General features: G+C 42.8%; 1 protein-coding gene across 1 annotated transcript; it reads right to left on the bottom strand.

The window, feature by feature from the left end:
- Positions 1–521: 521 nt before the first annotated feature.
- LOC123399491 lies at positions 522–1852 on the bottom strand. The gene is made up of 3 exons (XM_045093898.1): positions 1530–1852; positions 1240–1453; positions 522–871 (listed from the first exon to the last, which is right to left on the bottom strand). The coding sequence occupies exons 1-3, from the start codon at positions 1755–1757 to the stop codon at positions 747–749; spliced, it is 567 nt and encodes a 188-aa protein (XP_044949833.1). The 5' UTR covers positions 1758–1852; the 3' UTR covers positions 522–746.
- Between the last annotated feature and the right edge of the window lie 16529 nt (positions 1853–18381).

Raw genomic sequence — 18381 nt, 5'->3', positions numbered from 1 at the left:
ATCATTGACAATCGGAATATCAGAGAGAAGAATCCTTACCGTTGTTGTGCGGGTCGCTTCCTCTTTCTTCCATGCATGCTAGACATTTTGATAATGCATGTGGGGACGAAGGGAGGAGCGACCAGCACAGACGATCGGAATTTTCTATCGAGAGGAAGAACATCGACTGTTGTCATGGAGGTCGCTCTGATATACCTTTTGGTAAAAAAATGGATTTCATAATATGGTTCAGATTTCTTAAATACACACAAGGTGTTCACTGAAATCTTTGGTTGTTTTTGCTAGCTTCCGTTGCCCCTCTACTCACAATCTGCCCCTCTATCTCTGATAAGTTCACATTTTACAATTCTAATACCGCAAAGCAATGCTCAACATTCTTCACCAAAACAAGAGGGTATCCAGAAATAATAAGTCAATTCCACAAGATAATAATTATCTCAGAAATTACATTTGAGAAACACAAACGTTTTTTTCCACATAGATAAAAGAAGTCAAAAAAGACGTTTGCAACATACAACGAATAAATCTCGGGTTTCACTTCCCATGTCCTCGTTTAACTTTATGCACCAACTCACTACAAATATATATGTATAGCCACTAAAAGATACTCCTGCTTAAGAAAGGCATTAACCAACAGAAGTGCAATTTTCTTGGCAAGAAGAGCCAAGACAGAACACACTTGAAGATTAGCCGTGCAGGCCAAATCCAACCACCGATCAAGCTCGACCACTGTAAGATTTTGTGAGTTAATCACTCTCTGAGCTGCCGTCTGAACCAGCAAAATCAATGCACGTAGTATTACCACCGCCATATGCGTGGCTGTTAGGGTGAACAACGGTTGGCTTGAAGCCTTCGCAGCCGTAGCAATGCCCTAGAAAACATAGACACACACCAAAAGAGTCAGACAAATATTAACACGAATAAATGAAATAGATTGCAGCTAATGCAAACCTTACGACTGGCTGGAAGTTCTGCTTAACTGTTTCTTCATGTATATTTACATCGATTAAGCAGCAGGGGCATAATGTATAGAGAAATAACTGACAGTTTCAACACACATTCATTCTATTTGCAGGATGTTCGATTGCGAAAGGTGACACTAGGCACTCCATGTAGCAGGAAAGGCATGCAAAATGGTAAGGATTGTACTAGTTTCAACGAGTTTATTGCATGGAGAAAGAAGGGGAATTGCACATATATATATATACGTAAATTAGAATCTCTGTGGCAAGTAGGTACCATTATCATTTTCCCCAACAATGCAGCACAGGAGCACATCATTCTCGCCATGGAAAGGGTTGTCAACCTCGGAGAAGAAAAGCTTGGTGCTGTCAGCGTCAGCAGCATCAGCAAAATGATGATGATCCTCTGGTTTAGCTGTGAAGTTGTAATGGATGCAGCCCCCTCCAAACTCCCAAAACAGACGGATCACTCGTACCTCCACCAGCTCAAACTGAAAAAACATGATGGAAAAGTACAGTTACAACATATATAGAACCCACTTAAAAGAGAGAGAGAGAGAGAGAGACCTTGGTGTTGTTTGCTGTGTTGTATTTACGCAGGGCTACCTTGGCGTGGTGGCGTGCGGCCTTTTGCCGAAACGCGACTCTCTTCTCACGGAGTGCATTCCTCACCTCCGGAGGTTTCCTCTGCCTCGGTAAACACTCATCTTCGTCGTCCTCACCGAAATCCAGGGTGCCGTACTCATATTTGGGTCGAGGGAAAGTGAAGCGAAATCTGAATCCATGTTCCTCCATGTTGACACCTTCTGGGGTGCTCCTCTCAATGGAAGCACAGCCAGCTCGGCTCGTGATGCATGGGGTACTCCTCGGGTCCTTGGAAGCCCACCCAGCTCGACTCCTAATGCATCGAAGAATTATGATCATGCCATAGGAATGGTAAAAGGACCTCATGGCACACTCTACCACTCAAAACTAAAAGTAACCAGCATCGTTTTTTCCAAAAAAATTCTATGATGAAGTGTTGGTGTCTCTCTCTGAGAGAGAGAGAGAGAGAGAGAGAGAGATGTGTACAATACAGCAGCAGAATTTTTCTTTGTTTACCTTGCGTACCTCCCCCTGGAAGCAGCGGATGATAATGATGCAGCAGCAGGTTGGGCAGGATCATGTTGGTGCTTTGGCTCCTCTGGCAAATTCTCCTTGTGCCTGAACCGCAGCATGCCAATAACAATTCAGAATGAATTACTCGGAAGATTGACATGCGTAGGTAGGATTTGTGCATACGTTGTTTAATTTGGAGATTTGTGGGGAACGACGGAGAGACATTTTAGTACGTTTTTCAGTCTTCTCGGCTCGGGGTCGGGGTACAATATACTACTACTACTACTGAAATCAACAATATACTAATGCGGTGCCATTACAAATTACTACTAGCTACCACAGAACTGCAACTGAAAGAAACGTACGTACTGCGTGCGCTTGTAGGAGGAAGAGGAATGAACTTGGGACGAATCTCCCAGCTGATCCGCCATTGAGTTCTGACTCTGACCCGATTCTCTGCACCTGCAGATCGACTCTACTTCCGCGCAATCGTGAGATTGTGTATTATGTACTTATGCGATTCTTCTTCTTCTATCTATCTAATCTAATCTCAAGGCGAAGGAAGGCGTCAGGTTGATGCTCTGCTGGGTATATATGCAGCTGGTCAGATTGATGATTATATATAAGGTAGGATAATACAACAGCGAGCGATTATATTCCAAAACGGACGCGGTTTCCGGTTTGTGTGCTGCCCGTCCCTCTTCTTTTTTTTTTTTTTTTCATATAGCTGCATCCGTTCCAATCCGACTGCCTATTGTTTGAATTGGTACAGTTTACGTACGCTTTTCTACGGGTTTATTAGGCACGTTTTGTTGGATTGGAAAATACACACACAAATAAGTTAGAGTTGGAGCCCTCAAACCTTCCTTAAACGTCCGAGCAGTTCGCCTCATCACTGTCCGGTCACAAAAATTCAATACAGACGGGCCTTCTTTTGAACACGCCTCAAACGTCCGGGCTAACCGGCAACCTCCATTTTCAGCTCAAATATGGGACAGATATGGGAGAGCCCAGGCACGCCCACACTGCCCCACATCGATCTCACATATATTCCTATTCATCCATTGGCCGAACCAAACCCTAGCCAGTTCACTTCACTCTCATCCGTCACCCAAGCTCACCTCCGACGATCTCCGTCCTTCTCCGGCATGGCCTCGAGCAGATCCGACTCCAATCAATCCGGATCTATCCACTGGGGGGGTCGTCCCGTGCGGAGTGGGGGAGGCAATGGCGGTTCATATTGCACTGCGCCGCTCCCGCGAGGACAACGCCCGGCCGAGTGAGGATATGTTCGCCGCAACTCCATAGCGTCCACTTAACAGGTGCTCAATTCCTCAGGGGCGGGATCAACCATGTCCCGACGGGCGGATCCATTGAACGGACCCACGGACTTCGAGTCCCACCGGGAACGGGCTGTCTGCCATGGGAAGGAGAGGATAAGGATCGTCGAGGCCTATCTCGCGGAGGAAATGGCGGAGGTGGTTGATGCGACAGCACGGGCCACCACAGAGGAGGAAGCTATCCGCGCCCATATTTTGAAGAAACGACAGTGGCGGAACACGCGTGCCCTCGCTCGCAAGCAGAATCGGACGGCCCGTGAAATGGCCGGACTACCATCAAAGGAGGATAAGGAGGTGAGCGGCAGCGAGGACAGCTCCGACGACAAGCAGACCCTTTGACAGCGCCGGTGAAATCGCCACATTTTGGCAGGATCGAGCCGTTGTGATCGCGTGGGGAGTAACCCTTGATTGATGATATCCCCTAAAATGCGGGGCGCGGTCTATGTTTTGATATGACATATCAAGTGGTGCCTCGAACCACGGCTCAAGTAAGTTATGACCGATAAGCATGATGTCATATAAATGACGATTCAGCAAAAAGTTGTCAGAACCTCGCCACAGGATTGGTTTTGTATTGTGGTCCTTTGGGGCTCCAGTACGGGGGCTGCCGAGAGAGACCCGAACTAGAGGGTCCCTGTCGAGGTGAATTAGTATGTGGTCAGGATGGAGGCACACCCACCCTGGAGAAAAGACTTCGGAGACTTCACAACAAGGCCTGAAGATCCAGGATATTGTCGAAGACTTGGCATGTAATCTAAGAAAGGAGGGTCCCATTCTCCATATAATGCATAGGTGATAACCAGCATTGATGTAATCCTAGATACCCCTCGTACCCATATAAACCGTGGGGTTTAGTCCGTAGGGGATACATATACACAACTTCACAACCCCTTGGGTTTAGCCCACGAGGACACATAGACCCCCAGTGCTCGTCGAAAATGCACTCTTCTTGTTTCCAGTCACAGGGATTCGATAAGAAGTAGATATTCAACAGAAGCACAGTGACTCGTTTTAAAGAGTGACACTCGGAAAAAGAGGCATTCAGGAGCGTCAAATTTGGAAAATGGACTGCCTGAGCACTTTAACTCCTGTTGTGCCATTATTTTTCGAGCGCGGTTCTCAACAAAGATGTCAGTCTAAACACTTTAATTACAACTGTTGTGTCACGGTTTGTGAGAAAACTCTTAGGAAAAAAATCATATGAGCTTTTACTAACAATTAGGACCAGCAGGACCATATGTGAGGTTTGAATGTTTTTGTGACATGTTTTTACGAATGGTTTATAGTCGGCCCTCGATAGAGGTAACATAAAGTGACGGCGCCGTCAGTTACGAACTGACATGCCATGTGGCTTTTCTTTACGGTTCTGGACGTCTCCCTGTTTACCATGCATTATTTGGTTGCCGTGAGCTAGCATCAACAAATATAGCTAATTGTGGCTCTCGATCGGCATATAGATGCCGGAGTGGATTTCCTCGAGAAATCTCCAGCCTTTCTCTGAAGATACACAACGCTGAAAAATACGGGTGACGCTTGGCTTGTACAGCTCTTCACAGTAGAAAGTTGAGGTTTCTACTGGTTGCCATCTCCAACGAAATCAACGGATCCTAAAAATTATTCTCAGTTGCCCTATTTTGGTAGTAAATCCGACAGGGCATTAAATCACCCAGCCAGACTAGTTTATGGTTGATTCCTCTGGGGCGGGATCAACCATGTCCCGACGGGCGCATCCATCGAACGGACCCACGGACTTCGAGTCCCACCGGGAACGGGCTGCCTACCATGAGGAGGAGAGGATAAGGTCGCCGAGGCCTATCTCGCGGAGGAAATGGCGGAGGCAGAAGTGGTTGATGCGGCAGCACGGGCGACCACAAAGGAGGAAGCTATCCGCGCCCACATTTTGAAGAAACTACATCGGCGGAACACGTGCGCCATCGCCCGCGAGCAGAATCGTACGGCCCGTGAAATGGTCGGACTGTCACCGAAGAAGGAGAAGGAGGTGAGCGGCAGCGAGGATAGCTCCGACGACGAGCAGACCCTTTGACCGCGCCGATGAAATCGCCACATTTTGGCAGGATCGAGCCGTTGTGACCGCGTGAGGAGTAACCCTTGATTGATGATATCCCCTAAAATGCGGGGCGCGATCTATGTTTTGATATGACATATCAAGTGGTGCCTCGAACCACGGCTCATGTAAGTTATGACCGATAAGCATGATGTCATATAAATGACGATTCAACAAAAAGTTGTCAGAACCTCGCCACGGGATTGGTTTTGTATTGTGGTCCTTTGGGGCTCCAGTTCGGGGCTGCTAAGGGAGACCCGAACTAGAGGGTCCCTGTCGAGGAGAATTAGTATGTGGGCCAGGATGGAGGCGCGGCCACCCTAGAGGAAAGACTTCGGAGACTTCACAACAAGGCGTGAAGATCCAGGATATTGTCGAAGACTTGGCATGTAATCTAAGAAAGGAGGGTCCCATTCTCCATATAATGCATAGGTGATAACCAGCATTATGTAAGCCTAGATACCCCTCGTACCCATATAAAACGTGGGGTTTAGTCCGTAGGGGATACATATACACAACTTCACAACCCCTTGGGTTTAGCCCACAAGGATACATATACCCCCAGTGCTCGTCGAAAATGCACTCTTCTTGTTTTCAGTTGCAGAGATTCGATAAGAAGTAGATATTCAACAGAAGCACAGTGACTCATTTTAAAGAGTGACACTCGGAAAAAGAGGCATTCAGGAGCGTCAAATTTGGAAAATGGATTGCCTGAGCACTTTAACTCCTGTTGTGCCCTTATTTTTCGAGCGCGGCTCTCAACAAAGGTGTCACTCTAAGCATTTTAATTACAACTGTTGTGTCACGATTTCCGAGGAAACTCTTAGAAAAAATCCATATGCGCTTTTACTAACAATTGGGACCAGTAGGACCATATGTGAGGTTTAAATATTTTCGTGACATGTTTTTACGAAGAGTTTATGATCGGCCGTCGATAGAGGTAACATAAAGTGACGGTGCCGTCAGTTAAGAACTGACGTGCCATGTGACTTTTCTTTACCGTGTGTGGTTGGGGACGTCTTCCCGTCTAATTATCATGCGTTATTTGGTCGCCGTGAGCCAGCATCAACAAATATAGCTAATTGTCCTAAAGCCGTATTTACCGAGTGTGGCTCTCGATCGGCATAAATATATGCCGGAGTGGATTTCCTCGAGAATTCTCCAGCCTTCCTCTGAAGATACACAACGCTGAAAAATACGGGTGACGCTTGGCATTGTACAGCTCTCCACACTCCCACGGTAGAAAGTTGAGGTTTCTACTGGTTGGCATCTCCAAGTAAATCAACGGATCCTAAAAATTATTCTCAGTTGCCGTATTTTGGTAGTAAATCCGACAAGGCATTAAATCACCCAGCCAGACTAGTTTACGTAGATATCAGTCGCCCTGCCGATCCGTGATCCCGTGCCGCTCTGCTGATCTGCCGCTAGGTGGGGATTGCATTGCATGAGTGACATATCATGGCCTTCTAGCTAGACCCCCACAGAAGAAGGAAGCTGTCCGTGCACGGCCACACGCGTCCTCATCTCCATGCATGCAATGATGCAAGCATGGCATGCACAGCAGCGAGCTCGCTTGATAGGTCGTTCCATGCATGGTGGCACTGAGTTAACAGCAAGTATAATAAGGCAGTCAGCAGATTGTAAAGATTAAAATATTATATTTTTGCTGAGTTGGATGAGAGAGAAGAGGAGAAAGAAGGGAAGCGGGTTCTTCGTAAACAGACAGCTCTAGCATGTGCTCCTAGGTGCTTTGTGAGAATGAAAGGTGGACCATATATAATAAAAATAGTATTCTTTTATAACTAACTATTATACAAGCTAGCTATAAGATGAATTATAAGACTACTTATAGCCAGCAGTTGGCTATACTATTAACCATGCTCTAATGGAAGCTCTCCAAGCACTCGTGAACTCTGCTGCCGCTCTAGCTACTGAATGCTTACAATCCTGAGGCATTGGCTGTGCGGTAGCAGCAACCCTTGGCGCCCCCCATTTACTCACCTGCGCGGTGCCTCCTCCATTAATTACGAAGCTTCACTTCCATTTCGAGATCTCTCTGGCTAGCTGCATGCGTATCCAGTCCGTAGCTCGTCTCTATATATAGGCTCTCTATATACTCCTTGGCACGTACTCCACTTAGCTGGGTAGCTCGATCAATGGCGAGGTGGAGCACCGTTACTGCCGCAATGGCGTGCCGCTTCCTCACTAGTGGAAAATCAAAGGCCTCTTTAGTCCCGGCCTCCATCTGGGCCGGGACTAAAGGCCCGGCCACGTCGCTCAAAATCGCAATGCCGTCCACGAGGCTTTGGTCCCGACCCGTAAAGAGCCTTTAATCCCGGTTTGTGTCTCAAACCGGGACTAAAGGGCTACGCGGTGGGCAGCCCGCATGTGCGCCACCTTTAGTCCCGGTTTGTGTCTCAAACCGGGACTAAAGTCCTCTGCCTATATATATTGGCCACAGCTCCTCTCTTCCTTGCATTTTTCTTGGATGGAAGAGTGTGGGTGTGTACTAGCTCTTCATTTTTCTTGGATGCACTAGAGGTGTTTGTTGAAATGTGTGTTAGAGTGATGCCGTTTCAGTTCACCGAACACAACTACGATATGAGATGCCCGAGCCACGCTTAAACCTCTTCCTCTTTGTTTCTACTTATTCTAAAAGGTTAGCAACTATATTTCCTCATTTAGACCGCGCGGTACTAATTTTTAGGATCGTGATTGTATTTGATATACTGTCGTATAACGCAGATGAGCCATCCATGGATGTACGGTGATCGACGCACAGCCGCTTACAGAGAAGGCGTGCATTCTTTTCGAGATGCAGCCGATGCGAACAAGCATGGTGGTGGCTATATGTTTTGTCCATGTGTTGAATGTCGGAATGAGAAGGATTACACTTCCTCAAGAGTCATTCAGAGCCACCTGCTTCGGTCCGGTTTTATGTCGGGCTATAATGTTTGGACCAAGCAGGGAGAAAGAGGGGTTATGATGCAAGACGACGATGAAGAAGAAGAGAACGATGATGACAACTACCGATCTATGTTCCTTGAGTATGCTGATACCGCAATGGAAGACAATGAAGAAGAAGATCAGGATGAAGAACGGGAACCAGATGAGCCCGCTGATGATCTTGGCCGGGTCATTTCTGATGCACGGCGAGGTTGCGACACAGAAAAGGAGAGGTTGCAGTTCGAGCAGATGTTACAGGACCACAACAAATTGTTGTACCCAACTTGTGAAGATGGCCAGAAGAAGCTGGGTAGCACACTGGAATTGCTGAAGTGGAAGGCAGAGACCGGTGTGACTGACTCGTCATTCGAAAAGTTGCTGGTACTGATGAAGAAGATGCTTCCAAGAAAGAACGAATTGCCCGCCAACACGTACGAAGCAAAGAAGTCTGTCTTCCCTCTAGGATTAGACGTGTAGAAGATACATGCATGCCCTAATGACTGCATCCTCTACCGCGGTGAGAAGTACGAGAATATGGATAAATGCCCGGTATGCACTGCATTGCGGTATAAGATCAGAAAAGATGGCCCTGGTGATATTGAGGGCGAGCCACCGAGGAAGAGGGTTCCTGCCAAGTCTTTTTCAGTATCAAGGTCCCGACTGGCTTCTCGTCGAATATAAAGGGAATCGTAAATATGAAAGACAAAAAATTCCAAAACCTAAAGTCTCATGACTGCCACGTGCTTATGACGCAATTGCTTCCGGTTGCATTGAGGGGAATTCTACCGGAAAATGTTCGTCTGGCAATTGTGAAGGTATGTGCATTCCTCAATGCAATTTCTCAGAAGGTAATCGATCGAGAAAGTCTATCAGGGTTACAGATTGATGTGGTCCAATGTCTGGTCAGCTTTGAGTTGTTATTCCCGCCATCCTTCTTCAACATAATGACAGACCTCCTAGTTCACCTAGTCAAAGAGATTAGAATTCTCGGTCCTGTGTTTCTACACAATATGTTCCCCTTCGAGAGGTTAATGGGAGTCTTAAAGAAATATGTTCGTAACCGTGCTAGGCCAGAAGGAAGCATCTCCAAGGGCTATGGAACAGAGGAGGTCATTGAGTTTTATGTGGACTTTCTTTCTGACCTTAAGCCGATTGGTGTTCCTGAATCTCGGTATGAGGGTAGGCTGACAGGAAAAGACACACTACGAAGGAAAGCAAAAGTATGTATGGACGGGCATTCTTTCTCTCAAGCACACTACACAGTTCTACACAATTCCACCGTGGTGGCTCCGTATATCGTGAGACACAAGAATATTCTACGCTCCGAAAACCCGGGGAAGGCTGACTCTTGGATTAAAGGGGAACACGAGAAGAGTTTCGGCAGTTGGTTGCAGACACATCTCATGAATGACGACACCGTTGGAGCTCAGCTGTACTGTTTCGCCAGGCCACCATCTTCGACTATATGTACTTTCCAAGGGTATGAGATAAATGGGAATACATTTTACACGGTTGCCCAAGATAAAAAGAGCACCAACCAAAATAGTGGTGTCCGCTTTGATGCAACAGACGAGAATGGGCACTGTTTGGAAACATATTACGGTTACATAGAGCAGATATTAGAACTTGACTATGGACCTACTTTTAAGATCCCTTTGTTTCGGTGCAAATGGGTGAAGCTGACAGGAGGCGGGGTAGTTGTAGACCAAAAGTACGGCATGACAACAGTGGATCTCAACAATCTTGCGTACATGGACGAACCATTTGTCCTAGCCAATGATGTCGCTCAGGTTTTCTATGTGAAGGACATGTCTACAAAAACGAGAAAAAGAAATCAGCAAAAGAAGATATCGTCCGATGAGCCAAAACGCCACATAGTTCTTTCAGGGAAAAGAAACATCGTGGGAGTAGATGACAAGACAGACATGTTAGTAGATTATAATAAGTTTCATGAAATGCCGCCCTTCAAAGTGAAAACTGACCCAAGCAACCTACTGAATGATGAAGATTCTCCATGGCTACGACCGAGAAGAAAACAGAAATAATAGATAGGAATATTGGTGCAATGATGTAATAATGTAATAAACCTTTTATGTAATGCATGTATGGAATGTACTAAACCTTTTAGTTTTGAATTATTTATTCAATTTCAAACACTTTTCATTATCATAGTTTTGTCAAATTCTCAAACTTCGAGAGAGATTGTCCGTTTTGTACACGAAGTGCATCCAGTTTTTGTCGTAGCCCTCTCAACTTTTTAACACATGCTATGTGGGTGAAATGATGATAGCATGCCAACTTTCAACATTTTCAGAGTTCATTTGTAGTGCTTTTCAATTTTAGGGTCAACTAGCCCAAAAAAACAAAAGTAAATGCACGAAAAATACCAAATTAAGTCAGAAATTGTTGAAAATTTGTGATGTGCCTTTGAATGGTGCATTTTAAAGACACAAAAAGTATGGAGTTCAAATAATTTCAAAAAATGAAATCCCTTTGTAATAGATGAGTTCTCGTTCGAAACCCTCATACTTCGAGAGAGATTGTCTGTTTTGTACACGAAGTGCATCCAGTTTTTGTCGTGACCCTCTCCACTTTTTAGCACATGTTATGTGGGTGAAATGATGATACCATGCCAACTTTCAACATTTTCAGAGTTCATTTTTAGTGCTTTTCAATTTTAGGGTCAACTAGCTCAAAAAAAATAAGTAAATGCACGAAAAATACCAAACGAAGTCAGAAATTGTTGAAATTTTTTGATTTGCCTTTGAATGGTGCATTTTGAACACACAAAAAGTATGGAGTTTAAATAAGTTAAAAAAAATGAAATCCCTTTGTAAGAGATGAGTTCTCGTTGGAAACCCTGATACTTCGAGAGAGATTGTCCGTTTTGTACACGAAGTGCATCCAGTTTTTGTCGTAGCCCTCTCAACTTTTTAACACATGCTATGTGGGTGAAATGATGATAGCATGCCAACTTTCAACATTTTCAGAGTTCATTTGTAGTTCTTTTCAATTTTAGGGTCAACTAGCCCAAAAAAACAAAAGTAAATGCACGAAAAATACCAAATTAAGTCAGAAATTGTTGAAAATTTGTGATGTGCCTTTGAATGGTGCATTTTAAACACACAAAAAGTATGGAGTTCAAATAAGTTCAAAAAATGAAATCCCTTTGTAATAGATGAGTTCTCGCTCGAAACCCTCATACTTCGAGAGAGATTGTTTGTTTTGTACACGAAGTGCATCCAGTTTTTGTCGTAACCCTCTCCACTTTTTTGCACATCCTATGTGGGTGAAATAACGATACCATGCCAACTTTCAACATTTTCAAAGTTCATTTGTAGTGCTTTTAAATTTTATGGTCAACTACCCAAAAAAACAAAAGTAAATGCTCGAAAAATACCAAATGAAGTCACAAATTGTTGAAAATTTGTGATGTGCCTTTGAATGGTGCATTTTAAACACACAAAAAGTATGGAGTTTAAATAAGTTCAAAAAAATGAAATCCCTTTGTAAGAGATGAGTTCTCGTTCGAAACCGTGATACTTCGAGAGAGATTGTCCGTTTTGTACACGAAGTGCATCCAGTTTTTGTCGTAGCCCTCTCAACTTTTTAACACATGCTATGTGGGTGCAATGATGATACCATGCCAACTTTCAACATTTTTAGAGTTCATTTGTAGTGCTTTTCAATTTTAGGGTCAACTAGCTAAAAAAAGAGAGTAAATGCACGAAAAATACCAAATGAAGTCAGAAATTTTTGAAATTTTGTGACGTGCCTTTTAATGGTGCATTTTGAACACACAAAACGTATGGAGTTTAAATAAGTTCAAAAAAATGAAATCACTTTGTAAGAGATGAGTTCTCGTTCGAAACCCTCATACTTCGAGAGAGATTGTCCGTTTTGTACACGAAGTGCATCCATTTTTTGTCGTAGCCCTCTCAACTTTTTAACACATGCTATGTGGGTGAAATTATGATAGAATGCCAACTTTCAACATTTTGAGAGTTCATTTGTAGTGCTTTTCAATTTTAGGGTCAACTAGCCCAAAAAAACAAAAGTAAATGCACGAAAAATACCAAATTGAGTCAGAAATTGTTGAAAATTTGTGATGTGCCTTTGAATGGTGCATTTTAAACACACAAAAAGTCTGGAGTTCAAATAAGTTCAAAAAATGAAATCCCTTTGTAATAGATGGGTTCTCGTTCGAAACCCTCATACTTTGAGAGAGATTGTCTGTTTTGTACACGAAGTGCATCCAGTTTTTGTCGTAACCCTCTCCACTTTTTAGCACATGCTATGTGGGTGAAATTATGATACCATGCCAACTTTTAACATTTTCAAAGTTCATTTGTAGTGCTTTTCAATTTGATGGTCAACTAGCCCAAAAAAACGAAAGTAAATGCACGAAAAATACCAAATGAAGTCAGAAATTGTTGAACATTTGTGATGTTCCTTTGAATGGTGCATTTTAAACACACAAAAAGTATGGAGTTTAAATAAGTTCAAAAAAATGAAATCCCATTGTAAGAGATGAGTTCTCGTTCGAAACCGTGATACTTCGAGAGAGATTGTCCACTTTGTAAACGAAGTGCATCCAGTTTTTGTCGTAGCCCTCTCAACTTTTTAACACATTCTATGTGGGTGAAATTATGATACCATGCCAACTTTCAACATTTTCAGAGTTCATTTGTAGTGCTTTTCAATTTTAGGCTCAATTAGTTCAAAAAAAAGTAAATGCACGAAAAATACCAAATGAAGTCAAAAATTGTTGAAATTTTGTGATGTGCCTTTGAATGGTGCATTTTGAACACACAAAAATTATGGAGTTTAAATAAGTTCAAAAAAATGAAATCACTTTGTAAGAGATGAGTTCTCGTTCGAAACCCTCATACTTCGAGAGAGATTGTCCGTTTTGTACACGAAGTGCATCCAGTTTTTACCGTAGCCCTCTCAACTTTTTAACACATGCTATGTGGGTGAAATGATGATAGCATGTCAACTTTGAACATTTTCATAGTTCATTTGTAGTGCTTGTCAATTTTAGGGTCAACTAGCCCAAAAAAACAAAAGTAAATGGAAAAATAACAAAATACTCCCTCCGTTCCATAATATAAGTCTTTTTAGAGATTTCACTAGAGGACTACATACGGATGTATATAGACATATTTTAAAGTGTAGATTCACTCATTTTGCTCCGTATGTAGTCTCTTAGTGAAATCGCTTAAAAGACTTATATTTAGGAACGGAGGGAGTAGTTAATAGTGCTTTTGAGAGTAGTGCTTTTCAGAGTTCATTTTAATAAACATAGTTTTTAATTGAAAATAACAAAATAGTTAATAGTTTGGATAGTCAAAATAATTAATTTTGAAAATAGAAAATAGTTTTGAATTATTTATTCAATTTCAAACACTTTTCATTTTCATAGTTTTGTCAAATTCTCAAATATGCAAAAAGAATTTTAATAAACATAGTTTTTAATTGAAAATAACAAAATAGTTAATAGTTTGGATAGTCAAAATAATTAATTTTGAAAATAGAAAATAGTTTTGAATTATTTATTCAATTTCAAACACTTTTCATTTTCATAGTTTTGTCAAATTCTCAAATATGCAAAAAGAATTTTAATAAACATAGTTTTTAATTGAAAATAACAAAATAGTTAATAGTTTGGATGTTCAAAATAATTAATTTTGAAAATAGAAAATAGTTTTGAATTATTTATTCAATTTCAAACACTTTTCATTTTCATAGTTTTGTCAAATTCTCAAATATGCTAAAAGAATTTTAATAAACATAGTTTTTAATTGAAAATAACAAAATAGTTAATAGTTTGGATAGTCAAAATAATTAATTTTGAAAATAGAAAATAGTTTTGAATTATTTATTCAATTTCAAACACTTTTCATTTTCATAGTTTTGTCAAATTCTCAAATATGCAAAAAGAATTTTAATAAACATAGTTTTCAATTGAAAATAACAAAATAGTTAATAGTTTGGATAGTCAAAATAATTAATTTTCAAAATAGAAAATAGTTTTGAATTATTTATTCAATTTCAAACACTTTTCATTTTCATAGTTTTGTCAAATTCTCAAATATGCAAAAAGAATTTTTAATAAACATAGTTTTTAATTGAAAATAACAAAATAGTTAATAGTTGGGATAGTCAAAATAATTAATTTTGAAAATAGAAAAAAATTGAAACTATATGAGAATTTATAGAGAAAATTTAACCTAAATTCGAAGTGACCTCACTTTGAATTCAGGTTGAATTTTCTCCATAATTTCGAATATAGTTTTAATTTTTAAATTTACAGTCTGTTTAGGCCCGTAAGCCTGCTTTAGAGAGGAGCTCGACACGGTTGGGACAACGGGGCTTATAAACCAGTGGCGGCTCCTCTCGACAAGCGAGGTGGGACTAAACTTTGGAATGCCGCCAGCCCAAGCCTTTAGTCCCGGGTGGAGCCACGACCCGGGACTAAAGCCCCTCGCCCGCCGCCTGCCGAAAAGGGGTCTTTAGCCCCAGGTCGTGGCTAGACCCGGGACTAAAGGGTGTCTTTAGTCCCGGCTCGAGCCCCGACCCGGGACTAAAGGCCCGTGCTTCCCGCCTTTTGGTCTGCCGAAAAAGGGTCTTTAGTCTCGGGTCGTGGCTCCACTCGGGACTAAAGGGTGTCTTTAGTCCCGGTTCGAGCCCCGAACCGTGACTAAATATCCTACTATATATACGGCCCCGACGAAAATCCAAATCCAAACACCCATTTCGTTCTCTTCTTCCTCTCGCTCGCCTCTCCTGCCCGGCGCGGCACCGGACGAACACTCGACGCCGCCAGGCTGCCCGCCGTCGCCGTCGCCCTGCCGTCCTCCTCGCCGTCGCCCTGCCTTCCTCCTCGCCGGCGCCGGACCCCCTCCCCTCCCACTCCGGTAAGCCCCCCGCCCCCTCCTCCCCATGCCGAACATGAAGGACGAGCCGCCGGCGCCCGCCGACGGGGACGCCACTGCCGCCGTCGTGCCGTTGAGGAGGAGAAGTAGAAGAAGAGGAGGAGGAGAAGTAGAAGAAGAGGAGGAGGAGAAGTAGAAGAAGAGGAGGAGGAGTAGAAGAATAGGAGAAGAAAAGGAAGAAGAAGAGGAGGAGAAGAAGATTTTTTTGTCATTTAATTCCTATTGTTATTAGGTTTGTGCTAGATTATTAGGGTTAGTAATATTTAGATTTAGGTTAGGGTTACAAGAAGAAGAAAGATGAACAAAAATAAGAAAATAAGATTAGGAAAAAGGAAAATAAGAAGAGGAGGAGAAGAAAAGAAGAAAAAGGAGAATAAGAAGAGGAGGAGAGGAGAAGAAGAGGAAAATAGAAGAAGAGGAGAAGTAGAAGAAGAGAAGTTGAAGAAAAATAGGAGAAGAAGAAGCGGAGAAGAAAATAAGAAAGAAGAAGAAGAAGAATAAGACATTTCTACGTATATCGATGCTTAATTAGTGTTTTTTAGATTATTGCTTAATTTTGCTATTGTATATGTTTAAGTGTTATTTGTAGAATATTTGGTGAATTTAGGGTTAGATAGGTTAGTGTTAAATAGGTTATTTGTGTTATTTAAATTTGTGTTATTAGGGTTAGGTAGTTAGTGTTAATTAATAGGTTATTGTCAATATATAGTTGAACTAGTTGATTTAATAAAACTTTTGTCAATATATAGTTGAACTAGTTGATTTAATAAAACTACTTTATTTTACTATATATACAATTAGTTTATTTTTAGCAAGAAAATTAATAGAACTAGTTTATTTTTTTAGTTCATTTTACGATGCCTATCCCGCATCCTCGTCGTTGACTCGGCGGAGGACACCTGCTTGATCAGAGGGGCCATGTCCGGGACTGGGCTCCGCCCGGCTGGTATTGGGAGGTGCTACCTTCTGGGGGGCGTAGGTTGGTGAGGAGCCAGCCCGTTGTTGACCCGATCCTTGTTTGGTGGCGGTCGCGTGGGCCAGTGACGGTGCCGAGGCTTTCGGACACCGCGGAGGTGGTACGTCACCGTGTGAGCGAGGAGGATGAGCACGTCCGTCGCTACATGGTAGCGTTGGAGGGCAGGTTCGACCATACCTGGCAGGTTCTTCACGGATCTCACTGGAGCTATGATCCTGTGATGGTTCCTTCTCTTTGGGTGTCCACCGCCCGCGACGATACCCGTCGGGCGCTACGGTTCTAGGTGTATTAGTGATGCTATATGTATGATAGTATTCGAGGAGTATTAGTGATAATATTCGACGATGTACGGACACAAGAGATGATGTAGTTTTGCTTATAATTGAATGCATGCTAATTTGAATACTACTTTAAATTACGATTTGGTTTTGCTTATTGAATGCTCAAATTGGAAAAGCCACGACCAGGGACTAAAGTTGTTTTGGAACGGAGTTCCTGATAGAATAATTCTTTTTTGGTACAAAGTTCAACAAAGTCCTTTGACACTAGACAATGTGACATATAGAAGGGTAGATGAGATCAGGAAAAATAGGATCATTTTCTACACATCTAGAATGTCGCCATTTTGTTAAATAATTAAAGGTTAAGAGGATCCGTTAGACATATTTTAGAGTTTAGGTTCTAGCCAAGACCCGGGACTAAAGGTCCTCCTATATAAAACGACACTTCGAAGTTTCCAACCCCTCTTATATAGTTTGTTAGTTTATTAGTTAATCAAATGTCCATTTTTTGCAGAACTATGGATCCACATATCAGGAACCTCGAAGAGGAAGAACTTCTCGAAGATATAATCAAAGACGGCCCCGACGTAGAACTAGCTGAATCTCCGTCGTCATATCTAAACCCCTCCGGATATGGAATGGAGGTCGACCGACACGAAGATGAAGCCGATGGGGCAGGAGATAGGTCCAATGACGGAGAAGGTGATAGCTCCACTGATGGAGAAGCCGGTGGAGAAGCCGGTGGAGAAAGAATAAAGTCCGGCGAGGTATACATATGAAGTTCGACAATCACTTGTAACATGTGAAAAATATTGGAGATAGCTCTATATTGTATACATATACATTCATTTGACGAATGTTTTTCCCTCTTAGGCCTCCACATCGAGCAAAGCTACGAAACGAGGCCCGACTAAAAAGTTGGATGCACGGACGCATTACACCTTTGAGGTGATATTGCCTCCGGGCGAACCCAAGCTTCCTAAGAATGCTGCTGACACATTCAAGAAGCAATGCGGAGTTCTCGTTAGGGATCACGTCCCGATCAGCGTTCGGGAGTGGAACAAGCGCAAAGGGGCAGCCGATAGTGACTATGTCGTCGAAAGGTACAAAGATAATCTTTGGAATGATCTCATGTCACATTTCAACCTGTCAGAATGTGAGAATGAAGACGCCGCAAAAAAACTGAGGGCCAAAGTCAAGCAGTGGACTCTAAAGAAGATGGCCGAACTGTTCCGTAGCTGGAAGAAGAAGCTATGGAAAAACTATCGGAAGACTAAGAAAGTGCCAGTATTTGAGGGGTATCTAGCCAAACACGCGAATCACTGGAAGGCATTTGAAGAGTACAAGGAGTCAGAATATGCCAAGGCATTATCAGGAAAGAACAAGAAAAATGCCGACAAGAAGAAATATCACCACAAGCTGGGGCCAGGGGGCTATGAGACTGCCATCCCAAAGTGGGATAAGAAAGAGCAAGATCTGCTAGCTAAAGGCATCATACCTGAACCCATCCGTGATGAGTGGGAATTGAGAGCAAGAAATTGGTTCCTTGCGCATGGTGGTTCGTACGACGAAGAAACAGGGGACCTCATCTGCAGTGACGGTCTTAGGATAATGTCGTGGGTATATGTTTGACAGTAGATGTGTAGGGTACGAAAGGATGGGCAGAGCCTGAGCTACGGCGAGGTTGTATGAGTTCAGGCCCCTCTACGGTGGAGGTAAAAGCCCTACGTCTCAGTGCTCTTGGGAGCTTGATGCCGAGTGGAATATGGATTACA

The sequence above is a fragment of the Hordeum vulgare genome, chromosome 5H (genome assembly GCF_904849725.1).
Source record: "Hordeum vulgare subsp. vulgare chromosome 5H, MorexV3_pseudomolecules_assembly, whole genome shotgun sequence".
In the NCBI taxonomy this organism is placed as follows: domain Eukaryota; kingdom Viridiplantae; phylum Streptophyta; class Magnoliopsida; order Poales; family Poaceae; genus Hordeum; species Hordeum vulgare.
This window is presented reverse-complemented; position numbering and strand designations above follow the sequence as displayed.